At 44.5% G+C, this 14,210-nt stretch overlaps 1 protein-coding gene across 1 annotated transcript in view; it reads right to left on the reverse strand.

The window, feature by feature from the left end:
* Positions 1-14,210, reverse strand: part of ADCY2 (adenylate cyclase 2) — a 515,387-nt gene that overhangs the window by 125,682 nt on the left and 375,495 nt on the right. Inside the window, exon 12 of the mRNA XM_010588063.2 lies at positions 10,350-10,430. Within this exon, the coding sequence (XP_010586365.2) occupies positions 10,350-10,430 (81 nt within the window). The remainder of the gene's footprint in view (positions 1-10,349; positions 10,431-14,210) is intronic.

Here is a 14,210-nt window from a genome sequence, read left to right on the forward strand (position 1 = left end):
TTGCCTGATGCAATGCGTTATTTGATTTCTTGACTGCTGCTTCCGTGGCTGTTGATTGTGGATCTAAGTAAAATGAAATCCTTGGCAACGTTAATATTTTCTCTGTTTATCATGATGTTGCTCATTGGTCCAGTTGTGAGGATTTTCGTTTTCTTTATGTCGAGGTGCAATGCATACTGAAGGCTGTGGTCTTTGAGCTTCATCAGTAAGTGATTCAAGTCCTTTTGTCAAGCAAGGTTGTGTCATCTGCATAACACAGGCTGTGAATGAGTCTTCCTCCATTCCTGATGCCCTGTTCTTTTTCATACAATCCAGTTTCTCAGATTATTTGCTCAGCATACAGATTGAATAAGTATGGTGAAAGGATACAACCCTGATGCACATCTTTCCTGATTTTAAGCCATGCAATATCCCCTTGTTCTGTTGGAAGGACTATTTCTTGGTCTACATACAGTTCCACATGAGTACAATGAAGTATTCTGGAACTCCCATTTTTCAAAACGTTATCCATTAATTTGTCATGATCCACACAGTCAAATGCCTTTGCGTAGTCAATAAAACACAGGTAAAGATGTTTCTGTTATTCTCTGCTTTCAGCCAGGATCCATCTGACATCAGCAATGATATCCTTAGTTCCACGTCCTCTTCTGAATCCAGCTCACATTTCCTGCAGTTCCCTGTTGTACTGCTGCAACCTTTTTTGAATAATTATCAGCTAAATTTTTTTTTTAATTTTACTTGCATGTGGTATTAATGATATTGTTTGATAATTACTGCATTCTGTTAGATCACCTTTCTTTGAAATGGGTGCAAATATGGATCTCTTTCAGTCAGTCGGTCAGGTAGCTGTCTTCCAAATTTCTTGGCATAGACAAGTGAGCACCTCCAGTGTTGCATCCATTTGTTGAAACACCTCCATTGATATTACCTCAGTTCCAGGAACCTTGTTTATCACCAAGGCATTCAGTGCAGCTTAGACTTCTTCCTTCAATATCATCAGTTCTTGATCATATGCTACCTCCTGAAGTGGTTGAACACTGACCAATTCTTTTTGGTACAGTGGCTTTGTGTACTCCTTCCATCTTCTTTTGATGCTTTCCGCGTCGTTCAATATTTTGTCTGTGGAATCCTTCAAAATTGCAGCTGAGGGTTTGAATTTTTTCTTCAGTTCTTTCAGAGAGAAATGCCAAGCATGTTCTTCCCTTTTCGTTTTCTACGTCTTTGCACATTTCATTATAATGCTTTACTTTGTCTTTTTGTGTTCCCCTTTGAAATCAGTTCTTTTATTTTGTCATTTCTTCCATTCACTTTAGCTACTCTAAGTTTGAAATCAAGTTTCAGAGCCTCTTCTGACATCATTTTGGTTTTTCCTTTCTTTCCTGTCTTTTTAATGACCTCTGGCTTTCTTCATGTATGATGTCCTTGATGTCATTCCACAACTTGGGTGGCCTTTGTTCATTAGTGTTCAATGTGTCAAATCTATTCTTGAGATGGTCTCTAAATTCAGGTGGGATATACTCAAGGTTGTATTTTGGTTCTTGTGGACTTTTAAAAAATTTTCTTCAGCTTCAACTTGGACTTGCATATGAGCCGTTTTTGGTCTGCTCTGCGGTCAGCCCCTGGCCTTGTTCTGACTGATGACATTATCTTTTCCACTGTCTCTTTCCACAGATGTAGTTGATTGGATTCCTGTGTTTTCCATCTGGTGAGGTCCATTTACGTTACTGAAAAAAACATTTGCAATGAAGAAGTTGTTACTCTTGCAGAATTCTATCATGGGATCCCACTGTCATTTCTATCACCAAGGCTGTATTTTCCAAATACTTATCATTCTTCTTTGTTGCCAACTTTCACATTCCAATCACCAGAAATTAGCAATGTATCTTGACTGCACGTTCGATCAATTTCAGACTGCTGAAGTTGGTAAAAATCTTCAATTTCCTCACCTTTGGCCTTAGTGGTTGGTGTGTTAATTTCAATAATACTGATATTAATTGGTCTTCCTTTCAGATGTCTGGTATCATCTCATCACTGACGGTGTTGTACTTCAGGCTAGATCTTGAAATGTTCTTTTTGATGATGAATGTGACCTCATTCCTCTTCAAGTTGTCATTGTTGGCATAGTAGAACACATGAATGTCTGATTCAAAATGGCCAATATCAGTCCACTTCAGCTCACTAATGCCTAGGATGTTGATCTTCATGCATTCCACTTCATTTTTGATCATTTTCAATTTTCCTAGATTCATACTTTGTGTATTCCACATTCTGATTATTAAAGGATGTTTGTAGCTGTTCCTTCCCTTTTCGAGTCGTGCCACAGCAGCAAACAAAGGTCCTGAAAGCTTTATTCCATCCATGTCATTAAGGTCGACTCTACTTTGAGGAGGCAGCTCTTCCCCAGTTTGTATTTTGAGTGCCTTCCAATCTGAGGGGCTCATCTTCCAGCATTATATCAGACAATGTTCTACTGCTATTTATAAGGTTTTCACTGGTTAATTCTTTTCAGAAGTAGGCTGCTGGGTCTTTCTTCCTAGTCTGTCTTAGCCCGGAAGCACCATGGGAGGCCCTGCTGGTATTTGAAATACGGTGACATAGCCTCCAGTGTCACAGCAACACGTAAGCCATCACAGTATGACAAACTGACAGTATGACAAACTGACAGACAAGTGGCGGAATAGTAATTACACTACTTTTTAAAACAACGTACTTATCACTGAATATCAAACTATGCATAATGTATGCAAGTATCTTATTAAACACATTTTTTTTCCTTACTGAGAGTAGAAAATCTAGTTTAAAAGAGCTCCTGAGTAACATAAGCTTGGAAATAAAATAAGAGGGTGATTTATGAAGTGGAAATGCCATAAGGGTCTCATTTGTTGGCAGCTCCAGTCTTCCAGGTCCTGAGAAGGTACCTGTGCCTCCAGGTAGGTGGCCAGGGCTCAAGCCAGCCCTCCATTCCTCCTGTCCCCAGTAGCATCGTGCTTCCTACACTGTGAGGCCGGGATTGGTGCCTCGGGAATCAGCTGGATTCCACCCGGCTTCTCCTCTCGTCCTGTTTTCACAGCAAGTCCAGTTTGCTCTGCCAGTTTCCTTGTCAAAATACCTGACAGGCCTAACTCTTCTCACCTCGTCCTCGGAATCAGGGAGGGTGCATTCTTCCTACAGGCCTAACCTGCCTCTGAATTCTCCAAGATGGCCTCAGTCCTCATTACTAGCTTGTAGAACATTCTAGAAAGATTCTCGTGAGCTAAGGACAAGTGCTTTTTTGTAGGGGTGGATTAGTTGAGAGAGAAAGAAATAGAGGTAGAGAAAGAGATAGAAGGAAAGGGACAGAGAGACAGAGACACACAAAAACAGAGACAGACAGAGTGATAGGGGGAGATAGGGCCCGAGGGTCGCTATGAGTCGGAATCCACTCAACGGCAGTGGGTTTGGTTTTAGTTTAGAGAGAGAGAGAGACAGAGAAGGATAGGGAAAAACAGAGAAAGAGTGGGAGAGATAGGAAGAGACAGAGAGACAGGGAAAGATAGGGAGACAGAGAGATAGAGAGACAGAGAAAGATAGGGAAAAATAAACACAGAGAGATAGGGAAAGACAGAGAAAGATACAGAGAGACACAGAGATAGAGAAACAGGGGAAGACAGGGAAACAGAGAGAGATAAGGAGAAATAGAGAGATAGAGAGACAGGGAGACACGGAGAGATAGAGACAGTGAAACACACAGAGAGACAGGGAGAGATAGGGAGATAGAGAGAGACAGAGTTTGCAGTGCATGTTCCAGTCACGATCTCGTGGCATTTTTCCTGACACATGTGGTTGGTGACATGAAGAAACTCCCTGCACCCCTGGGCTATACAATAGGCAATCCCTGTTAAAGTATTTGAAGGAGACCTGGTGATGCAGCGGTTAAGCATTTGGCTGCTAACTAAGAGGTTGGCAGTTTGACTCTATCAGTTACTCCTTGGAAACCCTATGGGGAAGTTTGACTTTGTCCTGCAGGGTTGCTATGAGTTGGAACTGACTCAACAGCAACAGGCTTAATTTTCTTAACGTACATGAAGCTGTTTTCACCAGGCCCAATGGAGGAAATTCCGAAAAGAAAACCCAAAACCAAACCCACTGCTGTCGAGTCGATTCCGACTCATAGCGACCCTATAGGACAGAGTAGAATTGCCCGGTAGAGTTTCCAAGGAGTGGCTGGTGGATTCGAACTGCCGACCTTTTGGTTAGCAGCCATAGCACTTAACCACTACGCCACCAGAGTTTCCAACAGAAGGCTCCTGTTATGGATTGAATTGTGTCCCCCAAAATATATGTTGTAAATCCTAACCTCTGTACTGGTGGCGCGGTGGTTAAAAGCTATGGCGAGCGACGGCTGTTCGACTCCACCAGCCGCTCCTTAGAAACCCTACGGGGTAGTTCTACCCTGTCCTACAGAATCACTGTGAGTCCGAATCAACCTGACACGACAGGTTTTTTTTTTTTTTTAAAAAGCAGAGACAGGGGAAACCGAATGAAGGCTGCTGATAAAGAACTGAAAAGAGACATGGACCTTCCTCCAGAGCTGACAGAAAGAGAGCTGGCACCCTGAATTCAGACTTCCGGCCTCCTAAACTGTGAGAAAATAAATTTCTGTTTGTTAGAGCCACTCATTTGTGCTAGATAACTAAGACAGCTCCTAACTCAAATTGAGGGGTGCAGGCATCCCCACATTCTCCTGGGAGTCATCTGGAATGTTACAGCGCAGCATCTCACAGCAGAGGGGATGCTGGGATAGAGGGACCACCACGTTGCAAGTGTTCACACAGCGTGAACTCAAAGGCCTCCATGGCCTCCACTGTGCACACTGGCCCAGGAGACCACCGCATTTGGGACGGTGGTCTGTGATCCAGAAATGAAGTAAGGATGCTGGTCAGGTGGCCCTCGGTGTGGGGTTCAACTCTCCCTCAGCCCTGCGGTCTGAGACCCTCTCCTTTGACTGTAGTACATGTGTGGGTCAGCTACAACACACTCAGACATATTCAAGCACATGGACCACATATTCCCCACCACCCACCAGCTACTTGTGCCCTTGACCTCCAAGGCCAAGGTTTTCCCCTCAGAACTAGTGATATCACCTCCTTCCTACTGTATTTTATACACACACTGGGGAGGCATCACATGCTTTATTGAAATGGGAGTCCCTGGGCGGTGCCATAATGCACCTGGCTGGTAACCGAAAGGCTGGAGGTTTGAGTCCACCCAGAGGCACCTCGGAAGAAAGGCCTGGCAATCTACTTCTGAAAAATCAGTCACTGAAAACCCTGTGGAGAGTAGGTTTATTCTGAGACACACGGAGGCGCCAGAAGTCAGAGTCAACTCAGTGGCAACTGGTTTGTTGAAATGTATCTTACAGAACAGTCTGATTCCTAAGCGACAAAACTGCTGCTGGGAATAAAGTAGGGACCAGCCTGAGCCCTGAGCACCCTCCTCCCGCCATGCTGGCCCTCTCCTCACTCCCTGGCTCCCAGGAGGAGAGGTCCTTACCTACGCAGGCTGCGACCAGGTACCTCTCCTGAACTTCTCCTGCCTCAGCCATCTCTTGCTTGGCTTGGGCAGGAGTCTGAACCTCTGCCCTGGCCCCGTCCCCTAAGTGGGGCATGGCCATCTCCTGCTTGGCTTGGTCAGGAGTCTCCGCAGGTCGACCTGTCTCAAGCCTCGCCTCTCTGCCATCCTCCATGGGCCCACAGGATGGATCTGCGCTCTCGCTGGCTATCAGCTAGTCAGGCCCCAGCTCACGGCCACTTAGCACGCAATGGAACAGAGCACTGCCTGGTCCTGCGCCATGCCCATGATCGGCCGTGGGCTGGAACACTGCAACCCACAGGGCTTTCAACGTCTGAGTTCTCCGAATAGATCACCAGGCCTTTCTTCCCAGTCTTTCTTATTCTGGAAGCGCCGCTGAAACCTGTTCAGCGTCACAGCAACACGTGAGCCTCCACTGACATGTGGGTGGTGGCTGCACACACGGTGCCCTGGCCGGGGATAGAACCAGGGTCTCCTCGTGGAAGGCGTCACGGCCCCACTCACTGCTGAGAACACTTGAGTGGCATCCACTTCCAGCCTCCTTTGGGCGACGTACAAATTGCTGAGCAGTGAACCTGACTGTCAGCTCTCAGCTCTCACCGGAGAGACATCTGCAGGTGTGTCTGGCTGGACCCTCAGGACCTGGAGAGGTACCCACACATTGTGCTCCCCATTGGCCTTTCCTTCTCTGTCTAGCTCTTGTTATCTTCCAGGGCTTAGCTCAGGGGTCACCTCATCCAGAAAACTCACCACTCTACAGTCCAGCTTTCATGGCTTCTCTCTGGGCTGTCATCACCACCTCTACATTGTTTTATCATCGCGTACACAGTGCGATGACTTTTATTTCCCCTTACTTAGACTCTGCCACCCGTCTGTCAGTCTGCTGTACTGTGGTGGCTTGCACGTTGCTCTGACGCTGGAAGCTATGCCACCAGCAGGGTACCTCATGGTGGACAGGTTTCAGCAGAGCTTCCAGACTAAAACAGAATAGGAAGAAAAGTCCTGGAGACCTACTTCTGGAAATGAGCCAGTGGAAACCTTACGGATCACAACAGAGCACTGTCTGATTTGGCTGCTTTGCATTGGTTGAGGCAGAGCACCAGCCAGGGTGAGGAAGACCCTTGGTGAGATGGGTTGGCACAATAACCGAAATGATGGGCTCAGAGGTGCCAGTGGTCATGAGGACGACGCAGGACCGGGCACCGTTTAGCTCTGTTGTACAGAAGGTTGCCAAGAGTTGGAGCTGTCTTGATGGCCGCTCTCTGTCTACGCACTTGGACTATCAGGTCTCTGAGGGAAGCCTGTGCTGCCGTCTTGCAGTGCCTTCTGCTGAGCAAATGGCTGACGTCTACTCGGGCTTTACAAATGCGTGTGCAAGGAATAAACGGATGCACCAATGGGAATCTGCACATAAATAACCCTGATTTCGTGGGCAGGACAGAAGCGAAGGGTGCATCAAGCCTGCATCCCTGCTGAATCCTCAAGAGAAATGCAAACAGGAGCAGAAGGGTGTCATGTAAGGGCACAAGAAGACCAACCCACTGCTGTCGAGTCGATTCCGACTCATAGCGACCCTAAAGGACAGAGTAGAACTGCCCCAAAGAGTTTCCAAGGAGTGCCTGGTGGACTTGAACTGCCAACCTTTTGGTTAGCAGCCGTAGCACTTAAGCACTATGCCTCCAGGGCTTCCAGCACAGGACGGGTCAACGAATAAGGCAGAAGCCAAGCGGACTGAAGATGATCATAAACTATATGCAAAATGGGCTCCATTTTTTAAATTCCCTTTTTGTTTTTTGAGAGCTGTATGGCGTTTTTGGAGCCCCGGTGGCACAGGAGTTAAAAGCTCTGCTAACCAAAGGTCGGCAGTTCAAATCTACCAGCTGCTCCTTGGAAACCCTATGGGGAAGTTCTACTCTGTCTCACAGGGTCATTTTGAGTCGGAATTGACTCAACAGCAAAAGGGTCTTCTTATGACATTTTTACTATTTGATTTCAGAAATTCGTTTGGAAAATTGTAGCATCAGCAGTTATACCAATGTTAAGACTCCCTTTAGAATGAAACTACCTTGAAGCACAAAAGTGTTCACTAGACGTGAATCGAGATACTAAATGATACAAAGCAAACAGACAATTCCAACACAACCATGACAAAAATACAGCAAAGCAAGTGTTTGGGCTTTCAATGATGGAAACATGCTCAAGAAGGTGGGTACAAAAGTATTTTAAGAAGGTGTGTGCTTTTGTGTCCTGCATAAAGGCATGCTGAGATTGATTTATATATGTTTATTATTATTGTAATTTACTAAACTTTGTCAGGGACAGGAGGAAGATCCCTTCTTCTTCCCATGTTGCATTGTGTTCTGCTGGATCACCGAGGACCAGCTGCCATTTCTCTGGCTGAATGACTATATCCTTCCCCTACATGATATGAAATCAGATTTTTCCCTGGGTGTCCCAGTTATCTAGGGCTGCCATAACAAAAAATAACAAGGTGGTAAATTTCAAGAACAGAAGTTTATTTTCTAACATCTCAGGAGGCTAGAAGTCCAATTCAGGGCGTGGCTCCTAGGGGATGGCCTCCTTGTCTATTCCAGCTTTTAGTAGCTACAGCAATCCTTGGTGTTCCCGGGCTTGTATCTGTCTTCGTCTTAACGCCACGTTAGGATGCAGTCTGTGTCCCAACATGGCTGTGGGTATGTGTGTGTATGTGTGTGTCTGTCTGCCTCTATTTTGCTCTTTTTATAAAACACCACTCAGACGTGATTAGGTTTAGGACCCACCATACTCTGGTATGGTCTCGCTAACATAACAAAAGAAAACCCTATCTCTAAACAGAATCACATCCACAGGTACAAGGTCCAGGACTTCAATACATATTTCTGGGGACACAATTCAATCCACAACACTAGACTTTACCTGCTGGGAGATTCCAGGTAATGGCTTGTTTCTGTATGTAGTGGCTCTAGGTTTCCACTGGGAAGGGGTACAGGCTGTTTCTTACAGTGCTCCTGGGTACCAGGCAAGGCAGAGCACCTGCCCAGGCCCCTGCTGGTGGGACCCCAGGACTCTATGACAGGTGGGAAGGCAAGAGAATGACCTCCAGGCAGGTGTTAATATGATGTGCCAGGATATCTGCACTGCAACTTTGGCCGACCAAGAGACCCAATTGCAGAGATACATATGCACATGCACACACACACCACACACACAACACACACGTGCACATATACCAGACACATACACGTACCACACACACACCACACACACACACTCTACACACACCACATACATCTCCATATATGCATACACTCATACGATTCTTTTATAAGCCCTGTAAATTTTCTAAAAACAAATACCTTCAAGGAACAATCTAGAACAGGCGTGCATTTTGTAATGCCACATACTAACGGAGATTCTTTAACCTAATTTTGCAGCCCTGGTGGCACAATGATTAAGTGCTATGGCTGTTAACCAAAAGGGCAACAGTTTGAATCCACCAGCTGCTCTTTGGAAACCCTATGGAGGAAGTTCTACTCTGTTCTATTGGGTTGCTATGAGAAGCAAATTGTTTTAGGTGGAAACCATTTATACTTTCTATGAATCAGCTTTCTGTATGAAAATTAAATAGTTAGGTTTTCTTAAGGGTGGAAACTTGCCCATGAAGGGTTTTCATATGGGCCTACTGGGGCTTCTGCTACAATTCAATTCAGCAAATGTGTGCTGAGTGTCTCGTGTGCCCTCTGCCTTCAGGGCTCAGCTAGGATGCACACATCTCAGAGGTGTATGGCTGGTGAGTACGACCATCCTTCTTTATACTTTTGCGCCCACATCTCCTGAGCTATTTAAGGAGCTTTGGTGGCACAAAGGTTAAATGCTTGTCTATTAACACAAAGGTTGGTGGATCGAACCCACCCAGCGGCACCATGAGAGAAAAATCTGGCAATCTGTTCTCGTAAAGATTTAAAAAAAGATAAAGAAAAAAACTGTTGCTGATGAGTCAATCCTGACTCGTGGCGACCCTATAGGACAGAGTAGAACTGCCTCCTAGGGTTTCCAAGGGGCAGCTGGTGGATTCAAACTGCTGACCTTTTGGTTTGCAGCCATACCTCTTAACCACTGCACCACCAGGGCTCCCCTGTAACAATTACTGCCTAGAAAAGCCTATGGGGCAGTTCTACACTGTCACATGGGGTCACTATGAGTCGGAGTCAACTAGGTGGCACACAACAACAAATGGCACTTTTAAAAACCACAAAAGCAGCTCTTCACCTCACCGACTGAATGATATTTAGCTCCCCAAGAGTCATCCTCTTTCCGTTGCCCTAGGTGAATTCAGACTCTCATGCTAAAGACCCTCTTCCAGGGTTTAGAAGGTGGATATTGCCACACTCTCTGACTTTGCAGGGAATAGATGGATGATGTCACACAGTACAACTTAGAGAGTTTTGCCTAGAGAATTCCCACTGAGCTTTGAAAATACCACTTGATGATCACAGTATCCATAATGTTTCTCTCTATATCTCATTCGCTTATCAGTGTCTTACTTGGAGAATACATTTTGCAGAAAGGAACTAGAAATTTTTAAAAAAGATGAAATGCTATTAACAGGACTTATTATTAAGGACAATGGCAGTGAAATGAATGAATTATCTCAGGCAACCTGATTTTGCCATGTAAGTATTACGGAGCTTGCTGTGAAATATTTTTGGAAAATATGACATTTTCAAATAGGTTTGAAATAAGAGATGAACGTTAATTTGAGATTTAAAAGTACTCACTTCTGAGCATTGATTCCGTCAATGGCTTGGATCATCCTTTCATTCAATTCTTCTTCAAATCTTTTCTTTTGTGACTTGGTTCTATAAAAAATGAAATATTATGGGTAAGAATATTATTGCTAAAGTAAATACTAAGGCTATTTCTCAATGATGCCAAAATCTCTTTAATCCTGCTAATAAAGTAAAAAAAGAAAAAGAAAATGACAGTTTATGAGGAAGCTTTTCTCTATGAACGTGCAGCTACTCTGTGTATTGAGTAAATCGATGAGTAAATTGCCAACTAAAAGGTCAGCAGTTTGAATACACCCACCAGCTGCTCCTTGGAAACCTACAAGGCAGTTCTACTCTGTCCTACAGGGTCACTATAAGTTGGAATCGACCCGACATCAATGGATTTTCAGTGTTTTTATCACAGAAAATCCCACTTATCTGCACTGATCACTCACTTGACTCAGCAGCAGATAATCTCAGCCATAACATAAGATACTTTATAAATAAGTTATATCAAAATAATAACAAGAGTTCCTCACAGTTCATTTGACAATTGACATGAGAACAATGTCAATAAGAAAATCGAAAATACACCTATTTTTAAAAGTTAAATATCTACTGCAAAGCTCATGTATCTCCCTGCAGTTTGCCTAACCATGCCTGTGACTAGAGCCCAGTGTTGGCAAAGATTCCAAGTCAACTGTGGAATGAGCACTTCACTTCTCTGCGTTCTGGCTGGTTAAGTTATGAATTGAACAAGGCTGCTAATCTGGAATGAAGATACCATTCTCTGAGTTCGGAATTGCTTGTAGATATCCACAGACAGCAATCACACTGAATATGCAATGTCACATTAACCTGCAGCCAAAGCTCACAGGATCATTACTGATGAGATGGACAGGCTTTCCAGTTCCATCATCCCACCTTGATGGGTTGGTGCCTTCTTCAGACACGCCAAGGGCAGTGTTGGTTCAGAAAAAACAGAATGGTATTAAGTGATCTACTCACAGGTATCAAGCCAACTGAATGAAAGAGTTTAGCATGCCAAATTATAAACTTTTTCAAGAGGTGAATTTTGTTTTTTGTCTTCCTTCTTAAAAAAAGCAAGGGACCATGTAAGTCATGTAGGCTGGCTCGCACATTCTCACTTTATAGCATTCTCACTTTATAGCTGGGAAGCTGGGATCCTCACAAGTGGCGTGATGTGCAACCACAGACCTTTCGCGGTATTTTATCAGCTCCGAGTCTAGACTTCAAGCCTCCTGACTTCAATTTTGCTACTTTCCATTTTGCAAAGTGTTTAAATGCCTAGGAGTGAGCAATGGATTTAAACATGTTGGCGGTCATGAGGATGATGGACTGCTGCTCATAAGGTCGCTATGAGTTGGAGTGACTCGACAGCTGCTATCTGTCCATCTCAGGAGGGCATGGTGTAGGTACCTTGGGGTACACAGGAAATGTAATTCTTCCCTGCCTTGCTCAGGGCTAACAGTGGCCTCACCTTGCTGAGTCTGTTTTGAGGATTAGCTTAGAGAATGCTGGGCTAGTGCTCAATACAGCAATGCCAGCTATCCCTACGCATTATTTGTATTTGGTAGTTATCTGGACAATTCATGACACTCCTCAGTTCCCATAATTTTATGATATGATCTCTGCTGTGGAGGTGATAGAACACCCTGAGGGGCTATTAAACTGCCCACCAGGAATTCTTGGTTTGCTACCAGGACTTTGTCCCTCTTATACTCTGCTGTCTGATTTTCTGTCCTTGTCCTGCTGTGGCACCTACCATCTGACCCCCTTTTTGCTCCTTGCCCTAAACCCCTGTTTCCAATTTCACTCCATAGTACCACCACCATGAGTAGCCATTATATCTAAGGAGCACGGGAGAGGTGGCCCACCTTCTCAGTGAATGCTTCAGGATCCTGTAAGGCCAACTTATGGCCAAGCTGGAGGCTCAGAGAGGGTTTATAATCTCATTGGTGTTATAGGGCCCTGAAGTGTCACCTGGAATCCTGGGTGGGTCTGACTTAAAAGCAGTGTTCTCTCCCCGAGACCACGAGGTCAACAAGGATTAACACTCTCAGAGGTAGGTGGGGTAAACAAAGATGGCGGTGGGTGTGATGAATTGAATTATTTTCCCCAAAATATCTGTCAACTTGGCTAGGTCATGATTCCCTTGTATGTCTGTATGTTTGTCTACCATTTTATCTTCTGATGTGATTTCCCTATATGTTGTAAATCCTATCACTATGATGTAATAAGACGGATTAGTGACAATTACACTGATGAGGTCTACAACATTAGGTAGTGTCTTATACCAATCTCTTCTGAGATATAAAGAGAGTAGCGAGCAGAGAGACATGGACACGTCATACCACCAAGAAAGCAGCACTGGGAGCAGAACGCATCTGTTGGACCTGAGGTTCCTGCGCTAAGATGCTCCCAGACCAAGGAAGACTGATGACAAGGACCTTCCTCTAGAGCCGACAAAGAGAGAAAGCCTTCCCCCGGACCTGGTGCCCTGAATTTGAACTTCTGGCCTACTGGACTGTGAGAGAGTAAACTTCTCTTTGTTAAAGCCATCTACTTGTGGTATTTCTGTTATAGCAGCACTAGATGACCAAGACAGCAGGGCAGGAGAGCAGTGAGGAAGGTAGGCTTTGGAGTCACTATGACAGGCACAAGGCTGGGCCTCATCTCCACCAGCGGTGTTGTTGTTGGGTGCCATCGAGTCAATTTGGACTTATAGTGACAGAGTAGAACTTCCCCATAAAATTTTCTTGGCTGTGATCTTTAGGGAAGCAGATTACCTGGCCTTTCTACCACAGAACTGTTGGGTAGATTTGACCCACCAACATTTCAGTTAGTAGCCAAGAATTTAACTGTTCTGCCACCAGTGCTCCTTGACAGCATTGTGGTTCTGGGCAATTCTCATAACCATCAGTACCTCAACTTCTTCCTTTCTAAGGTGATCAAGGGAATAGCATCTACTCATCCCAGAAGACATCGCCCAGGCACACTACTGGGAGCTCCACGAGGCATCTCCCATCGTGATTTTAAAATAGACCCTTGAAGTATAATTGTGGGCAGCAGGACTAGGTAACAGAAGAGGTAACCAATTTCAAGTGAAAGGCATTCCATGGAACGCCCACGGAACTCCCATGGAATGCCCATGGAATGTGCATGGAATGTCCATGAAATATCCAGGGACAGTTGCTCCTGGATGATCCAGACTCTTGCTGGGCTTAGGAGTCACTCATCCTACAGCAACTATAATATTCCTAAAATTAGCTTAAATTCTCTTTAATATGCTACATGTTACTTAAAAACTAATGCTGCGAAAGCCCAAGAATCCAATGATATGTACAACATAAGGACTCTAAGCACTATATCTTAATGTTCCAATTTCAAATTTTAACAAAATACAGATTAGAACTTGGTGCAACAAACGCAGGGACAGAGGTGGATTCCGGAGTGATGCGCATCACTGCCATTTTGGCAAGTAGTAATGAAACTGTTTATTTTTTTCTACAAAAATATATATGTTGGGCCTTATATTTTTCCTTCCTTCCTTCAAAACTACTGATACCTCCAATAAACTGACCTACCTTTGGGGAAAGGAAGGCTGGTGAGTTCTGGGCCTTTCATTAGGTATCCTAACCTCTTCAATAAGAAATACCTTAATTTCCAAACCAATATTAAAGTAAAACTCTAAGTTCTAAAGATAGAGGAACACTGCAAAGGAGAAGGACCCATGAGTGTGATTTTGTGGTGGATGGTGGCAAGTGTGGGTATTCTGGGGAGCTTTTTTGCTTTGGTCAGAAGCCCTTCTTTTCACTATAGAAAGGCTGGGTTTATCTTGAATTTGGA

Source organism: Loxodonta africana, chromosome 2, assembly GCF_030014295.1.
Source record: "Loxodonta africana isolate mLoxAfr1 chromosome 2, mLoxAfr1.hap2, whole genome shotgun sequence".
NCBI lineage: Eukaryota > Metazoa > Chordata > Mammalia > Proboscidea > Elephantidae > Loxodonta > Loxodonta africana.